General features: G+C 43.8%; 1 protein-coding gene across 2 annotated transcripts; it reads right to left on the reverse strand.

The window, feature by feature from the left end:
• Positions 1-2,011: 2,011 nt before the first annotated feature.
• On the reverse strand, positions 2,012-6,718 carry TMEM139 (transmembrane protein 139). Of its 2 annotated transcripts, XM_075413030.1 has the most exons (3): positions 6,576-6,718; positions 5,213-5,520; positions 2,012-3,830 (listed from the first exon to the last, which is right to left on the reverse strand). In XM_075413030.1, exons 2-3 carry the CDS (start codon positions 5,458-5,460, stop codon positions 3,422-3,424), a joined length of 657 nt encoding a protein of 218 aa, XP_075269145.1. In that variant the 5' UTR covers positions 5,461-5,520; positions 6,576-6,718; the 3' UTR covers positions 2,012-3,421. The 2 variants fall into 2 exon arrangements, with proteins under 2 accessions (XP_075269145.1, XP_009930303.2); XM_009932001.2 differs by lacking the exon at positions 6,576-6,718 and having other exon boundaries at positions 5,213-5,592.
• Between the last annotated feature and the right edge of the window lie 8,678 nt (positions 6,719-15,396).

Here is a 15,396-nt window from a genome sequence, read left to right on the forward strand (position 1 = left end):
CGGGGGGTAGGGAGAGGGGGAATGGTCGCGCGCCACAGCCCCTCCCTCGGCGAGCGCAAAAAACAAAACCGGCGCCAGCCGCCGCCCGCCGCGCGCCTGCGCAGGCCGGCCCGACCCGCGTCTCTTCCTGCGGGGCGGGGCTTTTCGCGTGGGCTGTCGGCTCGTGCGGGCCACGCCCTGGGGCGCAGAGCGGGAAGGGAGCGATCATGGCGCGGTCATGGCGCGGGGGGGGGGGGGGCAGGAGGGATGTGGGGTGGTTGCGTGCGGCCGTGCGCGTCAGAGTAATGGGAGGGGGCCTGCGTGCATGTACAGTTAAGAGGCACGCAGCTTGCCTTGCAAACGTGCCGGTTCACAGAATGATCGGGGTTGGAAGGGACCTCTGTGGGTCAGCTAGTCCATCTAGGTTCTGGGGTTTTTTATTATTATAAAAAGAAAAAAACAGTCCTGCACCTGGGGAGGAATAACCCCGTGCACCAATACGGGCTCGGGGCGGACCTGCTGGAGAGCAGCTCTGCAGAGAGGGACCTGGGTGTGCTGGTGGATGACAAGTTGACCATGAGCCAGCAGTGTGCCCTTGTTGCCAAGAAGGCCAATGGGATCCTGGGGTGCATCAAGAGGAGCGTGGCCAGCAGGACGAGGGAGGTTCTCCTTCACCTCTGCTCTGCCCTAGTGAGGCCCCATCTGGAGTACTGTGTCCAGTTCTGGGCTCCCCAGTTCAAGAAAGATGAGGAGCTACTGGAGAGAGTCCAGCGGAGGACTACGAGGGTGATGAGGGGATTGGAGCATCTGTCCTGTGAGGAAAGGCTGAGGGATCTGGGCTTGTTCAGCCTGAAGAAGAGAAGGCTGAGAGGGGACCTTATAAATGCCTATAAATATCTGAAGGGTGGGTGTCAGGAGGATGGGGCCAGACTCTTTTCAGTGGTGCCCAGTGACAGGACAAGGGGCAATGGGCACAAACTGAAGCAGAGGAAGTTCCAGCTGAACATGAGGAAGAACTTCTTCCCTCTGAGGGTGACGGAGCACTGGAACAGGCTGCCCAGGGAGGCTGTGGAGTCTCCTTCTTTGGAAATATTCAAGACCCGCCTGGACGTGGTCCTGTGCAGCCTGCAGTAGGTGACCCTGCTTTGGCAGGGGGGTTGGACCAGATGATCCCCAGAGGTCCCTTCCAACCCCAAACATTCTGTGATTCTGTGATTTTTAGAGTTTCTTGTTACGTATGATTTGCTGACATGCGTTTCAGCTGAAATCAGCTGCAATAAAAAAAGGGCCCAGGTAACGCTCACTAATTAAAAGGGAAGAAAGGAAGCATGCAGGGCAAGCGTGAAATGTGAAGGGCGGAGCAAGCAGGTGAGTGTCCTGTTAGCAAATTGACAGTTGCTGTTGCGTAAAGCTTCCAACAGTTGTCCCCTGGCGCACGGGAGTTTCACATGCTAAAATTTAACACAAGTCATAAGGCTTGAATGACCCCTACAGATGCTGAATACGAAATCCTGGTGACAATGACTGGTGACATTTCTAGTCTTTGTTTTGGATAGTTTTTGTCTGTGCTGGTCACCTGAATTTCTTCCTGACTCCTGGCAATTCGGCACACTTGGAAGGGTCCTGGGTTGCCCAGGTTAGACCCTGAGTTTCTGTTCCTGCACAGTACACCTGTACTGCTTTTTGTTGTGGTTTCTTCTTTTGTGTTTGCAGATACAGGAGAAAAATGCAAGAAGCAATTGGCTTCAAAAAAATCACATTGCCTCGAACAGCAAATTTATCTCATAATACTTTTATGATAGGTGTATCATAGCTGCTTCATCGTTAATGATACTGAAGTGATTCAGCTGTAGATTTGGAAATGGAACTCCTCTCCTTTTTCTAAGGCAAGATTATCAAATAAGCAGAAGACAAGCCAAAGCATGGCTTTGTGGAGTGTTTATTTTGGAAGGAAAAATTAATGATGCCACCAGGTATTTTTAACGCAGTCCCATTTATTTATAAACAACATAAAATGTCTTTTTTTTCTTTGAACTATGAAGAATCAAACAATAAGAAATAATTTATTTGCTTTTAGCCTATGGTTTGATGGTCCCTCATACGAATTAAAAATGATGCAGTTGTATGAGACAAGGCTGTGATGATTACCACTCTCCTTCATAGGAGATTTGGACCACCATATTTTTTTATTATTATTATTTGGACATTCACCACACATGAATGTCTCCTTGCATACTGCAGACCACTTCAGTGCTGCAGAGCCCATCAGTTTAACTCACCCATTTTAAAAGACTGCACAGCATCGCTGATGAGTTAGACCTAGAACCTGGCTCCAACCTAGAGCCATCGTGATGGAAGACTGCGTCTGCCTCGGGGCTACCATTCTCAGGTGCTCTCACTGCAGCTGTGGCCTCAGCAGGCAGACCGGCCCTTTCCAGAGTCCAGAGAGAAGCCTCCGTGCACAGTGTTGTTACAGGGAGCTGGAGGAGCGTTGACTTTTCTGTGCAAATGCTTGCCATGGTGACAATAAAGTATCTCAAGCCATCTATTTCGGGCTGTAGTACAGCAAAGAAACACACACTCCTGTAGAGCTTTGAAGACTGGTGGTCCAGGCAGAGGATGGGTATGTGTCCCACTACCAGCCTCTCTTACGGGAGAAAAACTGCTGTTCTCTCCCTCTTGTCCACTGCTGTAGTCTGTGTGGGATGAGAACCTTCTGAACTACTGTCACTTCATGGTGCCGTGCCTGCCGTCAGCTTTTCAACCCCAAGTGACAGGTATCGGCTGGTGCCGGCTTCCAGATGAAGACAGCCACCCCCCCTCCATCACGCTCTGGCGCAGCACAGCTGAGGACGTGGAGTGAGTGTAGTAGGGGGGTAGCAACAAACAGCGCAGACCAGAAATTTGTGTTGCTGCGAAACAGCAGCTCGGGGAGCTGCAGCCTCAGTCTCTCAGTAGGGATTTTAGGGTGGCAGATGATCACACAGCTCTCAGCAGTGCTGCTGTTTGTAATACACAGGCAGAACCTACTTAGGCTATTTCTACTCCTTCTGTTTCTGAGGTAGTGTCTCCTGGCTGCATCCTGCAGTCCCTTTACAGAGGTCCTTTGGAAACCTTGTCTCTTCTCATGGTTCGCTCTCCTCCCTGATGAAGGTGCATCTCCAGTTTGAGAACTGTTGCTGTATATAATATATATTCCTCACAGTGGTTTTACCTGTCTGCCACGACAAAGCAGTGTGGTGTTGCATTGATTTACATTTTGTGCAAAAAGATTCTAGTGAGATCAGAATCTGTGTCTGTAGTTCAGCTCTGGTTCAAAGAATGGTGAGACAAATTTTTACAGTTTCAGGTGTGAAAAATCTCAGCTCTTTCACCTTCCTGCCAGGAACACCCTGTTTTGGGGTGAGGGTTTGGTTCTGCATTCATAGAAGATGAAATTAAATCATAACACGGAGGGCTGGAAAGGATCTTCAAAGACCTCATCGTTGATAGCACTCTCATAAGCAGGTGGTGGAGTGAGTGGCTCCAGTGGCTCAAACCTGTCTTCAACACCTTTCACTTCATGGATGTCCGAAACAAATCGCTGCAGTCTTGGGGGCAGCACCAGCTGCAGTGGCATCCTGGAGCCTGTGCCTGTCTCGGAGGTGTGCCTTGTGTCTGATGCCATGGACACCCGGAGAGCCTCCACCATCATCCCTTCTTGGGCAGCTGATTCAATAACTACATTGTAAGCAGGAGGCTCATTCAGTGGTGAGGGCACTAAGCCTGGATTGGATGCAATTGTCCATATTGCTGGAACTGATGTGGCCATCACCTCCTCATAGGTGGGTGCTTCGTAGGCAGCGTTCACCCTATGCATGAAGGGAGGAATGGCAGTTACACTCGTTATGTTACAGCTTAATTTATGCAGAGGCAAGTAGCGTGGGTAACGTACTATAGGGACCGTGCTACAATCAATAGATGTGACAGGATATCTCACGTGGTGTTTCTGTGATATGCTGCCACTGGATCAGCTCCCTTGTCCAGCCAACTTAATTTCTTGCTTGCTGATCTAGAGAATGGCTCATCTGACCGTTCTCCCACACTCCTCAGAACAAGTAAAAAAAACCCACAGTGGGTTTCAGTGTCCTCAGCCTAGCTTTCATCGTAGAATCATAGAATATCTCAAGTTGGAAGGGACCCGTAAGGATGATATCCCTCATTTAAAATCTACCAGTTGAAATGTATTACTAAGAATTACTACTAATTATTTCTCAGAATAATACACGACATTGCTTTTTTAATACATTAGCCTAATGTTCATCTATTTTTAAGAAGTGGAGAAAATGAAGTATTTTAATTTAGTTTAAACAAGGACTAATTATTCTGTGTTAAAAAGCATACCTGCACAGAAAAAAATGTTACTTTAGAAACATCTTTCTTTTTATGTCGTATTTTTAAATAAACAGATACTGCTTTTCTTCTAGTGTGCCTCCAAGCTAGCAAAGCCCAATATAGACTTCTTTTTTATGTACTCTTTCTAAAAATAAACACATAATAAGATTTTTGCCTTCCTACAACACCCTGTATTTGAGAATGTCAAGTCATTCATGGATGTGAATAATGGTTGTCTGGATTATATGGACAAGGAAGCAGATACAAATAAAGTTAAACTCTTCCACTACAGTAGGCAAATTGGTGTTAAATTAGGTGATGCTGAGAACCTGCAAACATATGTGAAGCCAAGAAGATGTGGAAAGATTCAGAGCTCTCAAAATTAGGGTTTATTAGTGTCAAGTTGGGTTTTTAAGACTGGAAACACACCCAAATACAGGTTCCTTTTTAAAAGTTTGCCAAGGAACAGTTGCTCTGGAGATAAGGTTTATAGAGCTAAACCCAGCTAAGATTCAGTACTGCTTCAGCTTTTGTTTTTCTTTTTCCTTGTCTGACTCATTGTTTGGCAAGACTTGATTGCTCAAAGAAAAATCAAACTGGGCCTGGATCTTTTTAACCTTGGAAATTGTTAGTGGATGAGTTCCTGGGGGTGAAAGAAAATATGTATTGAACAAGATACAGGACATGTGGCATAGACATTTGCAACCTCCACCTGAAGAATGAAGAAAAACAAACTTTTGTCTTCTGGAATGGAGTCTGTGTTTTGTGCCCTAGGGGAAGGGCAGCAAAACAATATGAAAAATGGTCATATCTGAGGAGAGAGAGTTAAAGTAAGAGGAATAACCAGGTTATTGCTTACCCTGCTTGGTTTTGTCTGTTTGGAGGTATCTCATTTGCTTCATGTTGGTGCTGATTCTTCAGGTAACATTCAGCAAAGACACTCAGCAAATAGCCGACCAGGCACACTCCCCCTACCCCTAGGAAGAAATAGCCTACTGGATTGATGTTAGATGAAATGGCCAGCATGGTGACCCCAATGAGAAGACCAGCAGTGAAAAGAAGCAACAAGGCTTGGCGGATGTTCTTCCAGTGTGCCTCTAACCACATGGCAATATGGATGGTGGTAGAAGACAATTGAGAACAGATGGTCGTTAAGGGGACAGAGATCTGTGGAAGACAGAACAATTTTTTCACCATGAAGCATGAGCATACAAGCATGTTATCAGTATCGTGACCAAAATAAGAACATATGTACTCAAGCTATTGTGGGAACACGCAACTATGGACATACATGATAAATCTGGGAAATCTATGCATAAATACATGCCAATGTAAATGTACTAGAATTTTATATGTGAATGCATATTGAATTATGGGGACACTTGGACACATAGTTGCAAGACATAAAACACATAAATAGACCATCAACACTTATGGCCAGGCTTATCTAAAAAGGTCTAGCTTAATAGAACTTAGAGCAGCGTAGGATGCAGATTTGAGGTTACTGCAGAAGTGAAACACAGAATAACTTTAGAGGTTAATTCTAGGACATTTGTACATTGCATAATAAAGGTTCTGACACTAGTGTAGATCCTGGAAGAAAAGTAACCTTATTAATGGGGCTGTCTGCCCCAGTAAGTTGAGCGTCTAACTTCAGTGTAGCATTATAGCAATAACATTAATTTAGGTTCTAGATATAGCTGGGCTATGTCTGTTTTTGCAAGATGTAGGCATGCATTTTAATATTAGCCCACATCCTCATTTTTTTTGTGTTAATGTGCCTTTTTTCACTATTCTCAAACATGAGACCCCTGCCCGTCTCCCATTCCAAACTCCATCTCTGTGAAAGAGGCAGCAGTTGTTGCTGTACGCAGTCAAGATGGAACGAATACCAGGGATCTGTGGTATTCAAGAAATACCATAGTTAAGAAGTCATCTTGCATGTGTTATACTAATCTACACATATCTCACTGTTTTGATGAAGACCCCTTTGAAGGAAAAGAGCATGACACAATGGGCATATTTTTTATGAATATGCATCTCCAAACAAATACACAGTTTTATATAGTTCCATGTTACAGTGTGTGCTTTTGCACACTAAATGCCTTCCCTTGTTACAGCAAAAACAGATAAATTTATATATACAAATGCTAGAAAAAGAAACACATTCTTTCTGGACTTCTTGTTATCTTTTTTACTGTCAGCTTTCAGCATCTACTTACCAGAGAGACGTTTCAGTAGGTAGAAACAGTCATGTCTTAGCTTCTCTCTTCATTGCAAGGAAAAATGCGTAAGCACCTTTGTCCCTGCTCCTTCCCCTTCTCACCTGAGGATGGGACACCAGTAAAAACTCTCCCTTCCTCCTTTTGAATTTTGTTGTAGGAAGACAACGAAGATTTCTGTTGAAATTGGAAGTTGGTAACTAGCGAGTATGGGAAGGTACCAAACGATGGGAAGATTCCGATGTACAAGTTTTGCATGGGAAACCAGAACCTCGTTTTTCCAGGTTCTGAATCCAAAGCAATTTCTAGACGATCACATACCTTCTGTTCTTCTGCAGCTCTTGTAAGCCTGTCCCACAAAAGCAGGAAACTCGTTAGGAAAGAGGGCGGGGTGAGCAGCGGGGGAATGCTTACCTGTGTCGGATCTGTTTGGTCTGCTTTACTTTAATGAGGGAAACTCTGCCCTGAAAATTACGTTCTCCCCGCTGCGTAGCAGAGGAATCTTGATCTCTGCCTCATAAAGCAGGAAGCACTGCTGGCCCAGCCCACATCACACGGCCCACACGTAAATGTATTTATGAGTTCTGTAAAATGTAAATCTATACATTTTTCTATCCTGATTGGGTGCTGTTTGTCAGATGTTGCTTTATGCTCTCTTTGGTTTTACGAACAAAAGGAATAAAGGAAGGAATGGATTATTATTTTGCAGAGGGCTGAGTTAAAATCCTTTTTAGTCCCTGGTGTATCTGGGAATGAGGAGTACTGATAAGCAATAGAACAGGTACTGAATTACTTTATGTAGTCTGTTATCACCTGAACCTTTAGCATGTGTCTGAAAATAGGGGAGGAGAAGAGAAGAGAAGAGAAGAGAAGAGAAGAGAAGAGAAGAGAAGAGAAGAGAAGAGAAGAGAAGAGAAGAGAAGAGAAGAAGAGAAGAGAAGAGAAGAGAAGAGAAGAGAAAGAGAAGAGAAGAGAAGAGAAGAGAAGAGAAGAGAAGAGAAGAGAAGAGAAGAGAAGAGAAGAGAAGAGAAAGGAAGAGAAGGGAAGAGAAGGAAGAGAAGGGAAGAGAAGGGAAGAGAAGGGAAGAGAAGGGAAGAGAAGGGAAGAGAAGGGAAGAGAAGGGAAGAGAAGGGAAGAGAAGGGAAGAGAAGGGAAGAGAAGGGAAGAGAAGGGAAGAGAAGAGAAGAGAAGAGAAGAGAAGAGAAGAGAAGAGAAGAGAAGAGAAGAGAAGAGAAGAGAAGAGAAGAGAAGAGAGAGAAGAGATTATTTCAGTTGGAAGGGACCTACGATGATCTAGTCCAACTGCCTGACCAATTCAAGGCTGAACAGAAGTTAAAGCATGTTATTAAGGACGTTGTCCCAATGTCTCTTCAAAACTGACAGGCTTGGGGCATCGACCACTTCCTAGAAAGCTTGTTCCAGTGTCTGACCACCCTCTTGGTAAAGAAATGCTTCCTAATGTCCAGTCTGAACCTCCGCTGGTGCAGCTTTGAACCACTCCCATGTGTCTCACTGGATACCACAGAGAGGAGCTTAGCATCTCCCTCTCCATGTCCCCCCTCAGGAAGCTGCAGAGAGCAATGAGGTTGCCCCTCAGCCTCCTTTTCTCCAAACTACACAAGCCAGAGTCCTCAGCCACTCCTCATAGGCCATGCCTTCCAGCCCTTCCACCAGCTTGCTTGCCCTCCTTTGGAGGTATTTAAGGACCTTCACACCCTTCTTAAATGGTGGGGCCCAGAACTGCGCACAGCACTCGAGGTGAGGCTGCACCAATGCTGAATACAGCGGGATAATCCCCTCTTTTATGAGCTGGTTGTGCTGTGTTTGATGCACCCCAGGACAGGGTTTGCCCTCTCTGCTGCCAGGGCACACTGCTGACTTGCATGAGCCTGCTGACTGACCAGCACCCCCAGATCCCTTTCTGCAGAGCTGCTCTCCAGCCACTCCTCTTCCAGTTTATACTTGTGCCCAGTGTTACTCCCTCCTAGGTGCAGAATCTGGCATTTCGGCTTGTTGAATTTCATCCATTAATCGTTTCCCAATCTCCAACCTATCCCTATGCAAGGCCTCTTGTCCCTCAAGAGAGCCAACAGCACTCCCCAGTTTGGTATCATCAGCAGACTGGCTAATGGGCATGCAACTCCTGAATCCAGATCATTGATGAATATATTGAAACAGGACTGGCCCTAGAATTGAGCCCTGAGGAAACACTGCTCGTGACCGGTTGCCAGCCAAATGTAGCCCCATTCACTACAACCCTTTCATCTCTGCCCTTCAGCCAGTTCTTCATCCAGTGGACTGTGAACCCACTCATTCCACAGTTGGACAACTTGTCCAGAAGGATGCTGTGAGGGACGGTATCAGTAGACTTACTAAATCCAGAAAATCTGCATCCACCGCCTTCCCTTCATCCACTAGGTGGGTGACCTTATCATAGGAGGATATCAAATTATCTAGACAGGTCTTCCCCTTTGTGAACCCATGTTGACTGTGCCTGATGATTGTGTTGTTCTTTAAATGCCTCTCAATAGTACCAAGGATATCTTCTCCATAATTTTTTCCAGGAAATCAGGTTAGACTAAACAGGTCTCTAGTTCACTGAATCGGGGCATGAGGGGGGTGAAGGGATTGAGAGCAGGCCTGTGGAGAAGGACGTGGGAGTGTTGGTTGATGAGAAGCTTAACATGACCCAGCAATGTGCACTCGTATCTCAGAAGGCCAACTGTATCCTGGGCTGCATGAAAAGAAGCATGCCCAGCAGGTTGAGGGAGGTGATTCTGCCCCCTCTGCTCTGCTCTGGTGAGACCCTTATCACCCCATGGTGGTGACCACTTCAACAAGTATTGGTCGAACGTTTTCTTTAGACTTCCTCTTGCTATTAATGTACTTTAAAAAGCCCTTGTTATCTGCAACAACACTGGGCAGTTTCAACTCTAATTGAGATTTGGCCTTTCATGTCTTCTGCTGCATATACAAACCACAGCTTTGTGATCTTCCTGAGAAGCCTGACCTTGCTTCCAGAGATCATACTATTTCTTTTTCCTCTTGAGCTCCATGAGGAGTTCCTGTTCAGCCAAGCTGGTCTTCTGCCCCGCTTGCTTGACTTAGGACACAGTGGAATTGCCTCCTGCTGTGCTTCTAAAAGGTGGTTCTTAAAGACTGACCAGCATTTGTGGATTCCTAAGCCCTCAAAAGCAGATTCCCAGCGTACTCTGCTAAATAACTTCCCTGAATAGCTTAAAGTTTGCTCTCCTGAAGTCCAGGGTAGCAACTCTGCTGTCCCTCTTTCTTATTACATTGAAATTTTAAACTCAACATATCATGTCACTGTGGTCAAGACAGCCACCTCCCATCACATCACCCACAATTCCTTCTCTATTCACAAAAAGCAAATGTAGGACGGCATCCTTCCTAGTTGGCTTACTGACTAACTGTGACAAGAAGTTATCTGTGTCCTATAACTTAGAGAATTTCCAAGACCTGCTCATTTTAGCAGTATGATATTCCCATTTGATGTCTGGGAAGTTGAAACCTCCCATAAGGACAAGGGCCACAAATCCTGAAATTTCTCTTAATTGCCTATAGAATAACTCAACAGTGCTTACATCACTGGAAGTTCTCAAACACTATAGTGTGAATTACCTCCAGGAGCTGCTGCAGCTCATGTTTGTCTGTAACAGGAAGATGCCCTACTGCTAAATTTTTATTAACAGTATTCAGGTTGGAAGATTGGGCCAACAAGAATTGCATGAGGTTTAATAAAGATAAATGTGAAGTCATGCAATGGACGAAATAATCCCAAGCAGCAGTACATGCTGGGGTCTGACTGAGTGGGATGCAGCTTGGCTGAAGTAGACCTGGTGGTCATGATGAATGGCTAGCTCAACAGGAGTCAGCAGTGTGCCCTTGAAGCAATGAAGGCAAACTGTGTCCCTCGGCTGCATCAGTGAAAGTGTAGTCAGCCGATCAAGGGGGTGCGATTATTCTACTCTACTTAGCACTTGTTAGGACACACCTGGAATATTGTGTACAGTTTTGGTGCCCCCAATCAAGAGAGAGACTGAAAAATTAGATATGGTCTGGTGAGTTGCCACCAAGATGATTTGAAGGTGGGAGAACTTTGACAACTTAAGAAGCTGGGTTTGTACAGCCTAGAGAAGAGAAGGCTTGGGCAGGTGATGAGTGTCTGCTCGCAGTCTTCCAGTGTCTAGTAGGTAGTTACATAAGAGGGAGGTACTCTTCCTGAGGGATACGTGGTGACAGGACAAGAGGCAATAGGAAAGACAGTAAGTGCTCTGGATATAAGAAAAAAAGTCTTCAATATGAAAACAGCAAAACATTGCAATTACTTGCCCAGAGAAGTGAAGGAATCATCTTGGCTGAAATACTCAAGACGCAGCTGAGTCTAAGGCCCTGCTTTCAGTAGGAGGTTTGATCAGATGATCTCCCTTTCAGCCTAGACTTGTCAATGTTTCTATGTTTTGAATATTTTTCCCTTACAATTGCCTTGGCTGCTGACTGATAAAGGACCTTCAGCTCTGATTGTTATCCATTCTTCGCTTTCAAGAGAATTCCTTTGCAGATGGCACACTTAACATTGATATAAAGGGAGGAAGTCAGGCTTCTGGTGTGTAGCATGTCATTTTGCAAGACTATGATTTGAATGGGAAAACTGATTTGTTTCTTACAGCTCTTCCATTTGGGGTTGGCTAGTGTTGAGAGCACCTTAACTGCTAGGAGGATTTGACAAAACTGTTTCCACAGCCTCTCTGCACAGAAAGCATGGCTGACTCATGGTGGAATCTGGATGCCTCGGTGCTAACAGCACTTCCTTCTAACTGCATAGCTAGTGGTTGTTAGAACTGTTCCTTAGAGGTAAAGATTTATATCCTACTGGGTTGAGGAGGTAATTAAAATAGACTACAGACCTTGGCTAAGTATTCTGTTTACTGAGCTACTGTAATAAAAGAGCATCACTACTATAAGAATTGTAGTAGTGAATTTTCAAAGAAAAGGGGTCTACTTTTGAAGTAGCAAGTGAAAGTGTGGTTTAACAAGGCAGCTGAACAAACCTCATAGATAATTGCTGTGGAATGCGGTAGTTCTTTCTCCTTCTTGCTCTTTCCATCTCCTCCTGTCCTCCTTGCAGTGATTCCAGCTCTGGGCTGATCTCTTGCTGAGCCAGCTCAGCTGTCTCAGCTAATGGGAAAGTATTTACATTTTTCCAGAGTGAGTTTAGTGGGCTGAATCTAGTCAACAAAGTATTGTCTAACTACGAGATCCCCATTCAAGGGAAGCAGTGGAATGCGTTGTTAGAATGATGCCTCAGGGGAAGGGAGGGAGAGCGGGAAAAACTTCAGGGCTGCAGTGGGTGCTGTTTGATCAGCTCAGCCCAAACCATTGGAGCAGAAGGACTTTCTTCCTTCTTTGACTGAGTAAGCCCTGCAGAAAGGTGTAGAATCTAAGACCCATCTTGTCCTCACCAAATCCTATTAATTGTACCAGGGATTTCCAGCTCAGCCTGATGACTTTAGGCAACTCCCAGCTCTGGTACGTACACTATTGTCGAAACCCCCCAACAATCTGACTGTTGTTGAATCCCCTTTGTAAGTACTACAGAAGGTACTTTTCCTTTTTTAAGCTATGTAGAGGGAGCCAAGGCACTTCGCTTGTTTGCCCATTCTCCTGTGGGGAGTAGGCACATAACTGCTTTGCAGCTAGACTTTTTGCTAAGTTAGGAGAAAGGAAGAAAGGTGAAAAAAATCTCATTATTTGGTGGAAAACTACTCTGTGATTGGAAAGGTTGTATTTGATTTGTGAATAGATAGAAAGATACAGGGGTTTTGCTGGAAATTGTATAGTAGTTTTGATTGGTGCACTGTTTTTTAAAATACTCATAGATATAGCTATGAAATATCAGGATGAAAAAGGCTAAAAATGTAGGTATCTCTGCTGCATTAGTTGTTGCTTGTGTTACTTCAGTTTGTTTCAGCTGAATTTCGAAGTTCGGTAACTCCTGAGTATTTTACCCATGGAGTTTCATGATGCTGGGCTGAATCTGTGGGCATGATTTTTATGCATTTACAAGAATGATATTTTGCCGTGCAGCTGTGAATGCATTAGTTGAACGTGTTTATCAATGGGATACTGACTGCTTTGTGGATCGAAGGATACAAAGCAGGATGAACTTCTATGAAGTAAACTTTGCAATATGATTTCTAGCAACACAGTGCTTCCTACGTGAGGCCTTTTGGCATTTCTGAAGGAATTAAAAAATTTTTATCTGTCCTGCCATTTTGATTCTCTCCATAGTCTGGTTCAGACTGTCATTGGTTACAGCGTGCGGGGATCCGTAACAAAGAAAAATTGATCCCGTAGCTGCATCAAGAAGTTGGTGGTGTGACAAGATTCAGAACATGCAGGGGGGCTCAGGAAAGGCCTGAGAGGTATTGCGATGCAGTGTTCTGAAACAAGGTGTAGAAGTCAGGGCAAGTAAACAAGGATATTTATACTGCTGTCCTAAACTGTCGCCCTTTCATGTGCAGTAGAGATATTTTTTTATAGAAAGATTTCTGTTCTCTGTTGTTCAATGATGCTGTGGGACCAGACTTCATTTAACAGCAGATTTCTTTAGTTAAGACCACAGATTTCCTTTTTCTTTCTTTCTTTCTTTCTTTCTTTCTTTCTTTCTTTCTTTCTTTCTTTCTTTCTTTCTTTCTTTCTTCTTCTTTCTTTCTTTCTTTCTTTCTTTCTTTCTTTCTTTTCTTTCTTTCTTTCTTTCTTTCTTTCTTTCTTTCTTCTTCTTTCTTTCTTTCTTTCTTCTTTCTTTCTTTCTTTCTTTCTTTCTTTCTTTCTTCTTCTTTCTTCTTTCTTTCTTTTCTATCTTTCTTCTTTCTTCTTTCTCTCTCTCTTCTCTCTTTCTCTCTTTCTCTCTTTCTCTTTCTTTCTCTCTTTCTTTCTTTCTTTCTTTCTCTCTTTCTCTCTCTCTTTCTTTCTTTCTCTCTTTCTCTCTTTCTTTCTCTCTTTCTCTTTCCTCTCTTTCTCTCTTTCTTTCTCTCTTTCTCTCTCTCTCTCTTTCTCTCTTTCTTTTCTCTCTTCTTTCTTTCTCTCTTTCTTTCTTTCTTCTTTCTTTCTTTCATTCTTTCATTCTTTCTTTCTTTCTTTCTTTCTTTCTTTCTTCTCTTTCTTTCTTTCTTTCTTTCTTTCTTTCTTTCTTTCTTTCTTTCTTTCTTTCTTCCTTCCTTCCTTCCTTCCTCCTTCCTTCCTTCCTTCCTTCCTTCCTTCCTTCCTTCCTCTTCCTTCTTTCCTTCCTTCTTTCCTTCTTTCCTTCTTTCCTTCCTTCTTTCCTTCTTTCTTTCTTCTTTCCTTCTTTCTTTCCTTCTTTCCTTCTTCCAGTATCTCATTGATAATCTTTATTCTTCATTCAGTCTCTTGGAAACATTTCACCTTTCCCCCGTTTCATCTCACTATCTACTCTACCTCCTGCCCAGACTGCTACTAATTAACTTAGTACCTACAGTAACTCGCTTATCAGCTTGGTATGCAAAGAAGCTTGCTTTATTCCCAAGGGCTTGTGACGTACATACCACAGCACAATTAATCTCTCTGTAATCACTAAGTCTGTTTTTCCCTATAACCTTGTCCTGAAGCATTTCTGAGAGCTTCTCAGACTCTCTTGGACTGCTGGGGACAAAGTGCTACTGAATCACCTTTTCCTGTCTTGTCTGTGTCTCCTTTTGTCTCCCACGTTCTGCTTAGTCACCTTTGTGAAATATGACTTTGATTTTTCTGTTCAGGAGCATGATTACGTTACATCTACAGACGTCATGAAGCAGCCATGACCTATGGTTGATATGTTTCTGGTCAGTATAATGTCTTGAGCAGGAGAAAGCAAAACCTCAAGGAAGTTATATATATGCTCAGATGTCCAAAAAATATGTGTAACTTTGAGAAATCCAGTTGTGCTTGACCTGCCATAGCTGAATGTTCATACATTTCTTGGGAGCTGGCAATCTCTTTACGTCTTCCAGCTTATTCCAGTGCTTACAGGACAATGGTTGAAAGTTATTGTATGTGTAGTCACTGTAGGGTGGTTTTTTGGCATGGCTGTCTTCTACCTGCAGCGGCTTTTCCTATAGATCAAGGCTGAGATGTGGTCACAGAAGGACTGATATTGCAAGCAGAGCTTCTACTGCTGCTACTAGTTCCTCGACTGTCTTGGGGATATCTGAAAGGCATAAATCTACAGAGACTGAGTCAGAGACGCTTGTTATGTTGGGCAGAACTAGTGGATTTCTCTTCTGAAAGTGAGGAGTCACATTTAAGGTGAGATGTGTTTCTGGGGCTGCCTGCACTCTGAAGTTCACAAGTATTTAAAATTAACAAAGCAGTGTCTCTTTTCTGCCATGAGAAGGGCAGAAAAGGAACAAGCGTTTACCAAAACTATGATATGTATCGCCTCTTACAGCCTTTTAAAGTCACTTATGTCACACATTTTACTTTTTCTACGGAAATAAGAAATTGAAGTCTAGGAACTTCCTCGTCTCTTTATTCTGAGTTCTCCTTGGGGCAGGGGCTTTAAAACAAGAAGGGGGGCAGTTAAGATCTTACTGCTAGAATATGGTGAAAGAATCAGGGGGAATACCTGGTAGGAAAGAGCAAGTGAGCAGAAAGAAATATTGTCAAGATGAAATTAGGAGTTGATTGAGATAGTTAAAAGAACACAGGGAGAATCATTTGCTGTCATCTAAACGGTACCAGGTGTCTCTGATATAGAGAAAATAAGACCTATATACACTGAGGTGCTTACAGTGTTTGCATT

The sequence above is a fragment of the Opisthocomus hoazin genome, chromosome 1 (genome assembly GCF_030867145.1).
Source record: "Opisthocomus hoazin isolate bOpiHoa1 chromosome 1, bOpiHoa1.hap1, whole genome shotgun sequence".
Lineage (NCBI taxonomy): Eukaryota > Metazoa > Chordata > Aves > Opisthocomiformes > Opisthocomidae > Opisthocomus > Opisthocomus hoazin.

Bases quoted from the DNA above. Each gene is read 5' to 3' on its own strand.
- TMEM139 (XM_009932001.2), bottom strand. From the start codon at position 5,571: ATGCTTGTATGCTCATGCTTCATGGTGAAAAAATTGTTCTGTCTTCCA. The intron at 3,831-5,212 runs GTAAGCAATAAC...CTTCATGCATAG, and splicing joins AACAGACAAAACCAAGCAGG to GGTGAACGCTGCCTACGAAG.